Source organism: Dreissena polymorpha, chromosome 11 (assembly GCF_020536995.1).
Source record: "Dreissena polymorpha isolate Duluth1 chromosome 11, UMN_Dpol_1.0, whole genome shotgun sequence".
Classification (NCBI taxonomy): Eukaryota; Metazoa; Mollusca; class Bivalvia; order Myida; family Dreissenidae; genus Dreissena; species Dreissena polymorpha.
The window spans coordinates 61,693,894-61,710,094 of NC_068365.1; the positions used below are offsets into that span (position 1 = coordinate 61,693,894).

The 16,201-nt window shown below is 36.9% G+C and overlaps 1 protein-coding gene across 1 annotated transcript; it reads left to right on the forward strand.

Moving 5' to 3' along the window:
- The first annotated feature begins 3,135 nt into the window (after positions 1-3,135).
- On the forward strand, positions 3,136-10,406 carry LOC127851632 (uncharacterized). Its single transcript, XM_052385456.1, has 10 exons — positions 3,136-3,301; positions 4,031-4,153; positions 5,583-5,774; positions 5,940-6,034; positions 6,780-6,896; positions 7,405-7,437; positions 8,109-8,220; positions 9,447-9,489; positions 9,793-9,944; positions 10,284-10,406. The coding sequence occupies exons 1-10, from the start codon at positions 3,220-3,222 to the stop codon at positions 10,346-10,348; spliced, it is 1,014 nt and encodes a 337-aa protein (XP_052241416.1). The 5' UTR covers positions 3,136-3,219; the 3' UTR covers positions 10,349-10,406.
- Positions 10,407-16,201: the final 5,795 nt, after the last annotated feature.

The window sequence follows — 16,201 nt, forward strand, 5'->3', positions numbered from 1 at the left end:
TTTATTCTTATTGAAGCAAACACTTGTTCACACATCGTTAATGCATTAAACAGATGTTGTTTTCTTTAATTACTCCGACCCCGTCATTCATTATCGAATGAAGCCATTGTCTAGCACACTCGCACCTATGCCGGGTTTTATGATCTTTATAAGGTTGTTAAATACATGTATAGAGTGTATTCGGATCAACAAGTAACAAAAAAGGTAGATTTATGTTGATAAATCCGTAAACTTTGAACTGACAATAAAATAAAAATTTGCAAATTATAACCATGACAATAAAATAAAACCCAGCTACTGACGCTGACCAATTAGCTCGTCCATTCCATGGCCCGCCATAAACAACATGACCTTGCTGTACTTGATTTCAGCAAGGCCTTCGATCGGGTCCCGCACAGTCGCCTGCTCACCAAACTCAACCACTATGGCATCAGGGGTAACACCTTGAAGTGGATTGAAGCCTTTCTGACAGATCGCATGCAGAGGGTAGTCGTTGATGGAGCAACATCCGAGCCAGCACCCGTCGTTAGCGGAGTCCCTCAGGGAAGCGTCCTCGGACCCATCTTATTTCTTGTCTTCATCAACGACTTGCCACTACATGTCACATTCAGAGTAAGGCTATTCACAGATGACTGTGTGGTTTATCGGGAAATCAACTCGGAAGAAGACTGCCTGATCCTACAAAACGACCTGATAAAGCTAGCCGAATGGGAGAAACAATGGGGTATGGACTTTCACCCAGAAAAGTGTAGCATTCTTCGTGTCCACAGAAAGCGGAACCCAATCATGTTCCGTTACACCCTGAAAGACCACATCCTCCAGACTGACTCGACTACCAAGTACCTGGGAGTGACCTTGTCCCAAAACCGTTCATGGAACCACCATATGGACATCACGGCGAAAAAGGGGAACAGTACGCTCGGCTTTCTCCAGCGCAACCTACGCGTCAGCAATGAGAAGGTCAAGACCACGGCATACACTTCCCTTGTCCGGCCAGGCCTTGAGTATTGCTCCACAGTGTGGAACCCTTTAACAAAGGACCTGGTTTACAAGCTTGAGATGGTACAGAGGAGGGCTGATAGATACGTGACCAACCGATACCACAACACCAGCAGCGTATCCTCCATGATCGAGTATTTGGGGTGGGAGACGCTCGAGTCACGACGGACCAAAGCGCAACTCACAATGCTGTACAAAATCATCAATGACCTGGTGGATATCCCAGCAAACCAATACCTTGTACAAGCCCCAAGTCGCCCTAAGGACCATAACAAGAAGTACCACCAGCCGTCTACATCCACATTTTACCACAAGAACTCATTCTTTCCACGAACCATATCCGTTTGGAACCACCTCCCTGCGTCAGTCGCAGAGGCCCCTGACTTGGTATCCTTCAAGCAGGGGATTTCCTCACTCACCTTCTAATCAATGTTAGGTGCCCAGCTTCAAGTAACCCCTAGTGATTCCCATTGCTGTGCCGGCCGCGGCCACCGTAATCGGAGAGGTCTGGGTTGAAGAGGAGAAAACGAAGCTGGCAAAACTTTTTACTATCTCTATACTTTTAACTATCAAATCTCTTCTATCTATCCTATCATTTCATACCTTTCTCTTGACCTAGCACCACCCGTCGCGTAATAATCAAGTGTGATTGCGCCGACGTATGATGTAGATGAGTAGATGTAGATGAAGAAATTATAGGTAGCACCTATGTGTCATAAATCACAATTACATGTACCTGTTTTTGTTTTACTATGCCTTTTTTCATCGGAATATGCAAAAACTATTTGCTTACTACAATTTATACATACAGGTACTTTAAATATGTATATATCCTGGAAAATGTCTTTATTTTGAAAATGTGCTTATTATAGTTTTTTATGCTTTCTATTCATCTGAATATGCAGATACTATTTGCTTGTTACAAGTTATACATACTTTAAATATGTATATATACTGGAACATCGAGTTTTCTACTTGTCTTCTCTAAAAATACTTTTTAATATTTTCCAATACAAAATTGCATGCAACTGTCTTAAAGTTACAGCATTCTTTTCAGTGTGTAAATTCTATTGACATGCAGCTGTATTTTTTCCTTGTAAATATTTGGTATGTAATTGCTTCCAAAGACATAATATGGTTTGTGATTTTGTTTACGAACAAAAGTAATATTTACACCCTTTAGAGTATAATGTATAGCGGAAATGATATGCTTTAGTAGGATTAAAAAAAATATCAAACATGGTCTAAGAAATTAAGCATTAGCTATAGATTCTGTGTATTATGTGTAAGTCATTATTTCTGGTAAAGGTAGGGATTGTTTTGACCTTCTATGCTAATTGCTTTTGGCTTTGTATGTCTGTCTACAATTATATAGATAACGTACGACATTATTGTGTTGCATATGTATTTCTTTGTATGTCTATTATTTTTTATAAGTATATGGTGTTTTGTATTGCATATGTATTTATATATGTATCTGTTTCCAGTCTTGTAATAAAACGTGTTGGAAAAAAATATTTTAACTAACTGTTCATTTGTATATAATATTTGACGGTACTATGCGAGTCCGGTCATCCACGGTACCCTATGTGTTAGTTAATGAACGGTACAGTCTGACCCGTTCATTCGCGATACAGCGTGGGTCCGTTAATATATAATATTGTGTGTGCCCGTTTGTTTTAAGATATTGTGCTTGGTATAGCGTGGAGTCGTTCGGGTCTATTCATGGTGGAATATAACGCTTATACATAGAAACACAACCTAACCGAATATCGGTATTTACATATTGCCATTAAGTTACAAAATGAAAGCATTCATTCATCTTTTATTCGATGTTCGTTTTCTACTAAGACACAAACAACGCGAAAAGTACTTATATTTTGTGTGTAAAAACATGTTTAAATCGTAACAATAGTATGTTTGGTTTATACTTATTAATGAATATTAATAATAAGAAAAAAACAAACAGCTAACATGTGGATTTCAACATATGCGTTCTGTGACACACTATTTGCTATCAACAATATTTCCATACTCATCTATGATGCCCTCAAAATATCTATTTACGTGACTGTCTACACGTATAGACGAGAGACGTTACACATCATTTTGTTAGTTGGTTATCTATGTTCTATATTAAGTAAGGCCTTAAAATTTCACTTATTATAACATTCTTGCTAGTGTACTGAAATCACATGTAATTGAGAATACCGCCTGACTATGAGGTCTGTCGTTGCGCTGGTCTGCTTGCTACTCCGCACTAGCGAGTGCTTTCTGTTCCTAAGCAGCGGAAAGGCTCTTGGTAGGTACATACCGCAACCAAAGACTGAATGAGCCTCGCTCTGAGAAAACTTGGTTTAATGAGTGTGCGTTAAGTAACGTCCCAGTTTAGCCTGTTCAATCGCACAGGCTAATCTGGGCCAGGACTTTAATTCAGCTTTTATCAAATTTTTGTTTAAAGGAAGTCCCATTTCCCCAGAGCGAGGCTGATATGTTTTAGCGACAAGTGTTTGTTTGTTTAGGATTGCATCCATTTGTTGGATTACTGGTTTGCTTAAATATATTTCTTATGCGCTTGTTTTTCTTTATTTCGTTGTGTCTGCGTTAAGAATTCTTTGCAACAAGGGAACGGATTGGAATTAATTGGGCTTGATAACGCCTTTTGGGAGTGGCGTTCCAATGGAAAAATATACAACTTGTAACATAAAACATTATACTTAACCGCCTTAGACCCACGGCGTCACTATTAAATGTGAATCACGGTTATTTTTTTTGCATAAACCATCACAATAAATTGCCGTACATTAGCTTTTGAACTGACTGTAAAGATTAAAATCAATAGATACAGGGTTAACGTCGCTATTTGTTTTAGCCGATTCTGACAATCTCAAGTTGATTTTGATTACATGTAATTTAATCATACCCAAAATGTCACTAAATGTGTTTAGACTGATTTTTTAACGACTGAATAGTATATCATAACACAAATTTGAACTTGTTTTCGGTGTTATAAATAGTTAAATTTTTACAGAATCCTACAATGTAGACCCGCAAAAAATCTCGGTTTCCGGCATTTCCTCAGGGGCTGCCATGGCGACGCAGATTCATGTGATTTTCTCGCGGGAAATTATGGGAGTTGGTCTTGTAGCAGGTGGTAGGTACACAGCTCGGCTTTATGCATGAGTGTAAAGTGTCGTCCCAGATTAGCCTCTGAAGTCCGCACAGGTAAACCAGGGACGACACTATCGCTTTCGCTTTTGTATATTTTTTCGATTAAAGGAAGACACTCCTAAACGAAAATCCCGTGAAGGTGGAAAGTGTCGTCCCTAATAAGCTTGTGTGGACTGCACAGGCTGATATGGGATGACACTTTACGCACACGCATTAAGCACATCTCTAAACAAACCACTTGGTAGCTTTAATGACTGATCTAAGTCCTTATCAGAGATCAAATACTAAGTAGCTAACATTAATGTTCATGGATAGATGTTTGTCCATTGAGAGTGTTAATAATGTCGTATGAAAACACTTTTAAATGATTTGTAGCGTGTGTAGACTGCTAATATTTTCAAAGAATTACACAGTTTGAAATACATGTAATTATAAAAAAATTGTTTTCTACGTAGGGAGTCGTCGATAAAATAACAAAAGACGTTTCATTGTAATATCGTTCAATTTTTAAATGAAAATCAAGGCTTACACTGCAACGGTTTTGTGTACGTGGAAACGTATACTAAAAGCACAACCTATTCATCACAGCAAACGTCACGCTTTGTGTGAAAATGAGAATACTGAAGAATATTGGATTTTCAATCACGTTTTTTACGCATGTACACACGTGCAGTTACCTTAATTAAGCACTATAAAAGTCCTCTTTTCTAATCCAATTACATGATTTATTACATATTAACAAAGCGAATTTTAATACTTGTACCAATACATATACATCGACAATAAAATCGGTATTTTTTAACAGTATTTTTGAAAATACTGTTTATTCCATTGGGAACGCTGTCAGTATATCAGAATCATTTTTAGTCCTCTTTATTGCCAAACAATGTTGGCTACTACTAAATTATCAATGCATACAAAAACACAATTTGCTACAACGTGTATATATTATAACTAAATCCGATACTCAATCAAATATTTATCATATTTATTATCAACAAATCCTACACAAATTAAACACTTTGCTTCTATTTAATATCAATAATTCCTATGCAAATAATACATTTTGCTATTTTCTTTATAAATAAATTCTATACCCATAAAGCTACTTGCTACTGTTTACAATCAATAATCATCTATACACACTTCTATATGCTACTATTAAAAATAAATGAATACTTACCAAATAATTTTTTTTGCGACTAATCATTATCATAAATCATGTTTTTATACCGCCATTTACTTTTTTTTATCGAATAATTCTTTTTGGCAGAAAGTGTAGACCCTGATTAGCCTGTGCGGACTGCACAGGCTAATCTGGTACGACACATTACGAACATGCATTAAACCCAGTGTATCAGAGAGAGGCTCATATATAATGTATAGCAACAACTCCAATATTCATTTCAAAGTGCCATTTGCATGCGCCGGCTCCGTGGGGTCCTTTGTAAGCTGCATGAGCGCCCCGGGCTTGGTGTCCGTCGCCGCCTTGGAGGCGACCACTACTGCAGGAGCCGCCGTGGGCAACATTGACGCCACATCGAACATCGCCAATGACAAGGTGTACATATACAACGGCAAACTGGACACCACCGTAAATCCAGGTCAGTTTTGTGGAAGGATTATTCAATATCTCTTAACGTTCCGTATTTGCTGAAGGTTTTTTTGATAAGCCGAGATGTTACATTATTTTTTGACTAATCTAGGTCATAATTCTTATTCCACTCAATGTCAAACCATAGCAAAATGTATACCGTTGTTTCTTGTAGCAATCGGTTCCAAGATCGAGGAGTTTTACAGGCACTTCATCCCCAACAGCAACAACATCAAGACCGTCTTCAATATCAGCTCCGTTCACGCTCACGTAAGGCAACACCATCGACGTTAGTTGGAATTTCTGTGCCTATAAGTAAAAACAATTTCGAGACGCGCTATAAATGATGCAAAAAAACCAGAAACGTTCAATGCCAATGCATTTCAGTTACAAAGTTGATTTCGTATACATACACACATTTAGTCTATTTTAGAGACCTTAATTGATCTTGCTGACGTATTTATTGAACTTCTTGGTTTACGTGCGACACAGCATATGTATGATGAATGTGTGGGCATCACGTGTCAGATTAAGGGTTTTGTCATACCGTGTTTTGGGTTTTATGGGGCGTTCGTCGCTGCACTTTTGATGTGACATTTTTGCATTTGGTGTTATATTTTTTAGATCTGGTATTTGCATGTCATGTATGCTTAATTCAAGCATAAGTTAAGGTGACTTTCCAGACATAAATTTATTTAAAGAGAAACTTTGTCATAACAATTTATTAGACATAAGGCAATATTTTCTTTTTACATTTGGGGGACTTGAATGTGTTGATTTCATGTTCATTTATACATGTATTTGGCTGGTTTGTTCACAAGATGTTTTGTAACATTAATACATTTTATAATTTGATAAAGGCTACTTCCCAGAGAAAATAGAGTTTTTGTTTGTCTTTTTTCCCTTTATTTAGATCTTGACGTACATTTATGACTATTGTTCTAGCTTTCCTTTCGATTTTAATTAATATTGACCCAATGCATATCATACACCATAGTCACGTGATTGCTTTCAGATAACGGACAACTATGGTGGGCCATGCGACCAACCGCACGAAGAGAACTACTTGAACAACTGCAATTACTCCGCGGCTTTCGACCTTCTCAATCACATATATGGCGGAAATCTCCAAGTAAGTTTAAGCAGCGTCAAAATGGCTCGTAAGCCATACGCGGCAAGGGGAGTCACCCTGTTCGCTAATGAGATAACGAAACGTTGCGAGACTTCATATCGGGCAAAAAAGCTCCTGACCGAACTGCGAGGACTGGTCTGCAGCTACGCTGGCCGCATATGGCATAAGGTCCATTTTTGCATTTCACGGCTCCGTTTTGAATCCAGACGGCGATGAAATAAGTTTAATTGCGACATGTATGCAGCAATATATTTCCTTTTTCTGCCAGCAACATTACGTTTTGCCCTTAAGCGAGTATATTTTACAGACAGAAGTCAATAGTTTCTAACGGGTTTGTCACTGTCACGAAAACATAAACAAAATAATAAGGATAGCTTATCAAACTTCCGTCATTGCTGCTAATTTTTTTGGGACGGATTTGATTTTATATTTAAAGACACTGATAGCAGAGCTTTGAAGAACACGTGCGTACAAACTGTTCGCTGAAAATTGTATCAATTATTTGCAGAAACCATCGGCCACCACGCAACAGAACGGACAGGTAAATATTTAACGCAGTGCCTTTGACCTCATTCTTTCGATTACATTTATTTTAAATAGTGAATTATTAGAAAAAAAAATATTTTACATACATCAAACGGGTCACGACCAAGGCTCTTACTGAAAGTCCATTTTCGGAACTTATGTGCTCTCCTTCTGAAACATTTTGATGTTTTTGACGTGACACACGGCTAAGTCACTAATAGCAAAAGTATTGAAACTGAGATTAAATTATTTTGATATAAAATGTTGCATTGAAATCCGATATTGCAATAACAGGACATTTTAGCCTATCCATCTAAGTTATCATTAATATGACAAACTAGTAAAATTAATTTTTGAATAAAGAATCGTTATAAAGTCATTCTATTGAACGACCAAAAAGAACAAAAATTGTTCAGTGTAATAACTTAATTGAAATTAACAAGAAACTATGATTTTGAGTAACGCCATTACTTTAATAATATAATATTTAACCTTGACCGCAGGCTTGAAATTAGATAAGTTCACAATATTCATAACAAGCAGTCTTTTGTTAAAATCTTAGTATTGATTTTATTTTACATACCACCCACATAGCCGTTGGGTTTCTTTCATTAAGTCGTATTAATCGTCGCGCGATTTTGTAGCTGATTTAATTAATTCATTCACGTATTTTTTGTTACTACGCAGTTGATGGCATTCAGCCAATCAGACTTCTTCTACGTTTCTACGCCTGGAATGTACAGCATGGACGACACAGGCTACATTTATGTTCCTTCCGGGTGCGTGAACAAAAGGACAGGTGTGAATCTTCACCTACACATTTACATTATATTGGTCGCCTACTAGTTAATTGAGTGATACTTCTTTCACAAATGACAAATGGCATCTGTGTAATATATTATTACAGGGGATACTATTATTTTTCCAGCGACGCAGATAACGTCTCTGAGATAACCGTTCTTGATTTTTAAAGTGTCGAAAGAAGATGATTTGAGTCGTGCTCTGTGAAAAGCACAGGCTAATTAGGGACGACACTTTCCGCCTAAACTGGATTTTTGCAAAGAAGAGACTTTCTGTAAACGAAAAATTTCCATAAAAGCGGAAAGTGTTGTCACTGATTAGACTGTTAAGACTGCACAGGCTAATCTGGGACGACACTTTACGCACATTCATTAAACTCCTTTTTCACAGAGCAAGGCCCATTTCATTACGTATTACATAAAACCAGAGAGATGTCAATATAAATAGAAGTGACCCACATATTGTAAATATTTAGGTGTTATTACTCGGTCTTTACTAATGTATTACAATGTGTGACTTCAAAGCACTAACCAAGTTGTACACACATAACGTGAGATCCTTTCGATACGACTTGCATTTCAAAAAATGTAAAGGCGAATATTTTGAGTTAATTATTGTTTTATTTTGAACATGCGCATTCATAGTCATGATTTAAAGTATATTGCAAATATGGGATTCAGTCTCTTTATGTTTTTGTACTTTTTTGTTAATATGCTTGGATGCCTTCCATATCAATTATAATTACAATACACTTCATAAACATTGTCAGGAAATCGATACCATCCGCTTATATAGATCTATGCATCAGGGTAAAATCTTCGTTATTGTGCGATCTCGGTTCTATTGTTTCAAAAGAAGTTCAATATAACAGCGTAATGTCGGATACTAAAGGAAAATACATTAAATGGTGATATTAGCCTTTGGGCAGATTTTGAACATTTAATTTGAATTTTTGATCTAAATACTAAACCCATTTATGCCTAGTGGACTCTCCCATCCTTCTAAATTGGATGAATTTATTTCCAAAATTAGGGATGTCTAGTAAATTTATTTCTGTATTAAGAATATTTTATACAGAATTCCTGTAAGCAAACAACGCAGACCCTGATGAGACGCCGCATCATGCGACGTCTCATCCGGGTCTACGCTGTTTGCCAATGCCTTTTTTCTAGACAACAGGCATAAATGGGTTGTTTTAATTATTTGTATTTATAAACCTTTCAGCGTGCAAACTACACGTGGCATTCCATGGATGCAAGATGTACCAGTAAGTAGTGATGCCTTATGTTCAGCAAGAACGTATGCATCATCAATGCATAGACTACTTCGTGTCTAGATCGTGTCTTCGTTATACAAGTGTACAATACAAAAATGCCGAATATTACAACATAAAGGGTAACTCGCCAAATGAGCAGATTTCGCCATTGAATCGAACATGTTGTTCTTGGTAGTTTGTAAAAATCGCTGATTTTTTAGATGTTCAAGAACGAAACTTTACGCAAAAACGTTTTTGTTTTCAAAGAAAATACTTCCTTTAAAAAGGGAAAAATATAAACATATATATGTTTAGCAAGCGGATCGGTGATGCCTATATCCGCCACGGAGGCTACAACGAAGTGGGCGAACTCAACAACATCATCATCCTCTACCCCCAGACCGTAACCTCGGCAACCAACCCCAACGGCTGCTGGGACTGGTGGGGTTACACGGGGGCACTGTTTGGTAAATCGACTCAAATAGTTATACAGCTTAAAGGCCGTTGAATACAACTACAGCTTTTATGATAATATGCCTTTTCATTAAAAAAAATAATCGAAAGTAAACTTTCAATTTGAAATTTGTACAAGAGGAAAGTGAAAACAAAAATCAACGACATATTTTGGTAAAAAAGGCTTTTAATATTAGTCTTGTAGTATATTTGCTAAAATAAAATGAATTGAAAATATAAATTTGTTTAGTAACTTCAGATTATCAACAATATTACCCAAGTTTGTTTATTCGTGAAATGCAGGTTTCAAAAATACAGGGTTCAATTCAGAAGTAGACCATTTGTCTTTTCAGCAACTCAGAGCGGCTTTCAACCAACAGCCCTTAGAAGAATGATCCACAAAGCTGCCGGGATATGAATTAAGAGTTAAATACATTTTGTATTCAAAAATATAATTCAATACATATTAACATGTTTTCAATGTGTTCTCGTTCTGTCTAAACGCAATACCTTGTATAGGCAGTTTAAACCAAAATGACATATAATAATTATATGTAATACATACTGACGGGTCCCCCATTTTGACCCCGCGCGAGACCAGCATATGCTGATCACTTTAAGCCACGATCATTAATACGTTTGTGTTATTTGTCTCAATGAGTTTTATTTTATTTCCTTATAATTTTATTTATTGGTGGTTTTTAGATGGGCGCTTTAGCGCCCGTCTAAAGTGCTTAGTGTGAAATTCAGGTCGATACGACTAGGTATGATTAACCCAATACCCGCTTGCGTATCCGCGCAAGAAAGAGTTGTATAATTTATGCAAGAGGTTTGAGTTTCCAATTATGTGTATTCACAAATGGCAACATTATATTAATATCGTGTTACATTCAATATTTTCGAACGGTGTTTTATAGAAAAGAATCAATAAACAATGATCGTATTGTACGTGTCGCGGAGGAGATTGTTTATGAATGATTAAAATAGTCCACTTTCTGCTGCGCATGAAATGTGTGTTAGCATTGTCAAACCACACATTAGTGTGAGTAAAATAAAAAATATACTACGGGAGAGCACTTCATATGTGTCCTCATATGCCTTGTTATGAGTATCTTTCTTCACTATCGAAATATATCGTATGTTTATATTTGATTTAAACGCAGTTTTCTTTCGACACATTTAAATCACACGTCAATAGCGCCGTCATGCGAAAATGGGTCTTATGCGTTTCGGCAAGCGTTTGTTAAACCCAACATGTGCTTTTGCGCAGTCAGGCCGTAGGCGACGCTGTTCGCTTTAAAATCACTCAATATGTTATGTTTCTCCTTACCAGAAGGAGTGATAGCTGAGTGGGCTATTTATATGATGGACGCATATGGAATAAGACCCATTTTCACATGACAAGGGTCATTACAAATCTCATTGCGAATTGAAAATGCCACATTTAAGAACAATGCTTTTTGATACAACATTGAATTGAAAATAGCAAACTTGTTAATAATGGCAGCCTATCCACACATTAAGGAATGATTTCCAGACGTGCTGACCAAGTACGGCAAACATTGTGATATGATAATTAAACGATTTTCTCTTATCGTGACACTATACTATTTCGATAATGATTGTTTTCTCATCTTGGAGGCGAAAGTGAAATTCTGCGAGATGGATTGTAACGCGTAATTGTAACAGGGCCACAATTTGTGTCGTTTGAGCATACAGAGAGTATTCCGGAATTCCTTACACTGAACAGTGCTACATCCTTTGAATTGAGCACATACGCAGTGATGTAGCAAAAATTCAGAGGTTGTATCTCGAATCAGCTTATTAAATATTCGAAAATATTCATGCGTGTCTGTTGGCGTTATGTAAAAGTCACTAAGATGAAAACTGAAACAGCTACGCCTAAAAGCGCATGAGTGCTCTATACCTATGTTTATGTTAGCGTTGTTGACACCGTGTGAACTGCTCGGGTAATAAGTAAAGCATAAACAGCAATGTTTATATACTTTTATTCCTCCATATACAAGATACGAAGATTGTTGTATATTTTGAATTTGTATATGGTGTCAAAAATCAAAAGTTTTGTACACGGAACTTTCATTATGAATTTATATTCTTGGTGAGATAGTCATTTGATATTAGAAAAAAATATTCCTTTAATATGATGGTGACTGCAAATTTTCTTTATATTAAGTTATCATAACCATTTTCATCATACTTTCTATGCTTTCAGAACTTCCAAAAAGCATGTTGTTTTTATTTTGTCTTAGTTATTTCTATGAAATAATAAGGATGATAAAAAATGCACACAAAACTCGACCCGTGCGCTATGACACACACTTTATAAAGTTGAATGGCGTGTGTTCATTTCAAACTTGCGATTGATTTTCAAAAATGAATTGCGTGTTAAATTATGCAATAGCGAACATCTTCAGTGCCTTCAGCGCTTTGATCTTGTTGTGTTATGTAGTATAGTTTGCTTCTGAAATGAAGCCGTGTACAATAATTTTTAATAATTAGAGATATATTAAACGGACGTATCGACGGTAAATATGGTATGTTATTTTAAAAAATAACAATATCTTTTTAAATGTATTTATAAATTATTATTTTAATGAGCGTTCAAAACAACATACTTGCTTGGCAGATTTTGAATACATTCAAAGAGCGAACAACTGCAGTACCTTCAGCGCTTTGATTGGATATCAGGCCGCTATTGGTCTGATGGAGAAGCCGTGCTAGTTTACTCCCGAGAATTTAAGATTTGCGCCCATTTGTATGAACCTTATATCTCGGGTATACTAAAGAGAATACAGAGTGCGTGATTGTAATCCACCTTGTCTGAGTGGGTACCGGTCTAGGAGGTTTGTGGATACCCCTTTTCGAACTGAGGCTCTCGAGATAAAGGTTGATTTAAGGTAGAAAGGGGAGTTTAAAACTCAACGTTATGAGCTTGCTTGGCCTCAGGGATCCCATGATGAGAATCAAGTAAGTTCGCCCTTTTTCGTTTAGAGGTTTCCTTGAAGGCGGCGACATACAACCTACTCATTTTACTACATCTTCACCCTATTTAATTGATTCGCTATACAGTCAGTGATACGCGTTAATTTGTGACTTACAACTTTCCCGAGCGCTCGCTCCTCATTCTAATTTAAATATCATTACTGAAGTATTAATTTATTATTCACGTAATTAATTATAATGTAACTTTGTATCCTTTTGAACACAAACATTTCATTATTAGACGATATAATCCTTCTCCCACGAGATAAATAACATTAAAATAGATGACACAGCCAGCCTGCAAATTATGCCTAAAGTATTATCTAGGTAGAACCAGATATCGATTTGCTTAGAATATATGAATATAAGAGTCTTCTCCGACCGAATGACGTTGATGCCTGAAAATCAACAACGGCACGATAATAATAATTTATATATTGTTGAAGTTAAGGAATGTTTAACGAACGAAAAATAAAAACTTGGGAAAATATGGATTCAACTACAACGCTTGCTAGTAATGTGACAGTGATGCTTGCTAGTAATGTGGCAGTGATGCTTGCTAGTAATGTGACAGTGATAAGTTATATAGAGACGTTCAACACGAAGTCTCAAAAGAGTTCCTGAATGGCTCTTGATGTCAGTCGGTAACTATAAAAACACCCAGGCTCTGCTATTCAGGATGATCCCACCCATTCTTATTTCCGTTGGAACGTTCGGAAACGCGATGACTATTTTTGTTTTGCTTCATCAGAAGAAGATGACGTCAACGGCGTTGTTCCTGATTGTTCTGGCGCTTTCAGATACGCTCATGTTGTTCAGCGGACTTCTTCCAGCCTGGGTGCGTTATACCTTGGTCATTGACATCCTGTGGCTTAGTAACACCGGGTGTAAAGCTCAACTCTAGCTGACCTACTACAGCATCCACATCTCCTCGTGGCCCACAGTGGCTGTCACGCTTGAGAGAACAGCATGCTTGCTCTTCCCGCATAAAGTGAGACTGGGCTGTTCCCCACGAAACGCTGGCTTGATCATCCTCGCCATTGTGTTAGTCGTTTTCGGAATAATATCATATTGCCCGTGATTTGCATGGAAACAACGACAGGAAGTGCGTTCCACTCACAGGAATCCACGATCTTAGGAACTACGTTTACCAATGGATCGACTTCACTTTGTCCTTCGGCGCGCCGTTCCCACTGTTACTCATTTGCAATGTCATCATCGAAGTGCAGATTGCGCGCTCCCGATCCAGACGTCAGCGGATGAGCATTTATGGTCCGTCGCGCGACACGCATGCAGTGTCGTTGCTCATGATTGCACTGTGCGTGCTGTTCTTCCTCACGATGACACCGGTGGCCGTTAGTGTGGTGTACTAGCCCTACCGAATGGAGAAGCTAGCGTCAAGGGATCCGATCACAGCCTCGAACGACTAACATTTCTTTCTGTTCCTGCACGACGTTGTTCAACTGATTGCCTACTTCAACGCCACCTTCAACTTCGCCATCTACGTGTTCAGCGGCTCGAAGGTCTGCGCAGAGCTGAAAAGCCTGTTTTGTTGTAAGGTAAAACAAGGCACCAGCCTGTTTGGAAGATAGGAGCCGAGGATGACCACCAGCAGCAAAACGCAGACGAAAAACTGTATATGCTGTGAACCCACATACCGGTGAGCTTGTTCTGACTCTGGATATTGGTCATATTGGCATTTTTCTGCACATTTAATAAATACTTGATTGTAAAAAATACTGTTACCCACTGCTGTACATATACATGCCTATTATAATTATGTAAGACATATTGGCTGTTTTGTAATATGACTCTGGTTCAGCATACGGTTTATTGCATTATTCTATCTATCTTACGATGAATGCGGAGATAGTTGATGTATCTGAATTACTCTGCAAACATAATGTCAAGCGTTTTGTTCGGATTATGTCCTCACTTGCTTTATGAGCATGTTTCTTAGACATGCAAAAAATTCAAATTGAATAAAAAATTCTCGCACGTGAAATGTTGAATTTTAATTCTTTTAAACCTATGCGAGCAAATTAAAATGTATTTCCAAATTCTTTCCGACGTCATTTTTATACGATACAATAAAGAAAAGAGCAGGTCATTTTACAACAGGTGTGTCTATTTGCTATGGGGGATGCTTACTAACTAGCAAATTGCATGCATATATTTACACTATCGAGCAATCGCAAACAACTTCTTAGATCTACAAAAGATCTATCGATAATTGATAGATCTGATAATTCATTTATTTTGGGGGACAAGGTGTCTTAAATACTGCATAAAAAGTGCAAATAATAAATTATAATGCTTAAAAATGTTGTAACATAAAATTTGTAACATTTTATAGGTTTTTGAGTTGTCTGATTAAACTGACAAATTAGAACAAGAAACATAACAGATTCAAGGTGAAGTTGTATGTTACCATGTAACTAGTTGTATCCATCAAAGCGTTGTCTTGTCAATTCATGATGGAAATTCCATTTTGAAAAAAGATTTGTTTTCTAATACCACATAAACATTGTAACATAGGCAAAAAGATAATTGCTGTAAAAAAATTAAATTTTTGAGCAAGACTTTTTACTCACAAATGAGGTAGTCATACAGACAGCGCTGTTGACTCGCACTTTGTTGTTAATTCATTACTTGTTACCCTAGCATTTCACACTGTGCCAACCTGGCTCGGACATTTACAGCGGAAGAAAACACTAATTTGTGTTTGATATTTAGTTGTTTCTGATATTCGGTCTTAAAGATTATTAAGTAGAAGTGGGTTGCAGGAATCAATTGTTCACTTTTTAGCCGTTGTCTATCGTGTAGTTTTTGTTGAATATAGTATATATAGTGATGATATATTGCAAACCATCCTATATCAATCGGAAAATCACAAATATGTATCAAGGGAGCTTGGTATTTTGCGAGCAAGTAAAAGCCCGGATGTAAATGTTATTTCTAATTAGCTAGACGTTAATTTATTCTATTGTTTTAATTAACATTACAACATTACTATTAACGAGACTGAACAACATTTTCATTCGGAAGGTAAGGTCAAAGTTATATTTTTGCTTTTCTTGTTTTGTTTTTGCTATGAATTATACTGTTTCGACCGCTTCATTTGCATTTAAGCAGAAAGGAACAATTCATTGTTGTTGGTGTGTTGTTGTTTTATTTACCGACTTTGTTACATACGCAAATTATAACATGCACATGTTCTGAAGTTCATAATCCTTATTCAAAGTATTCAAACAATTTCAAATAATAT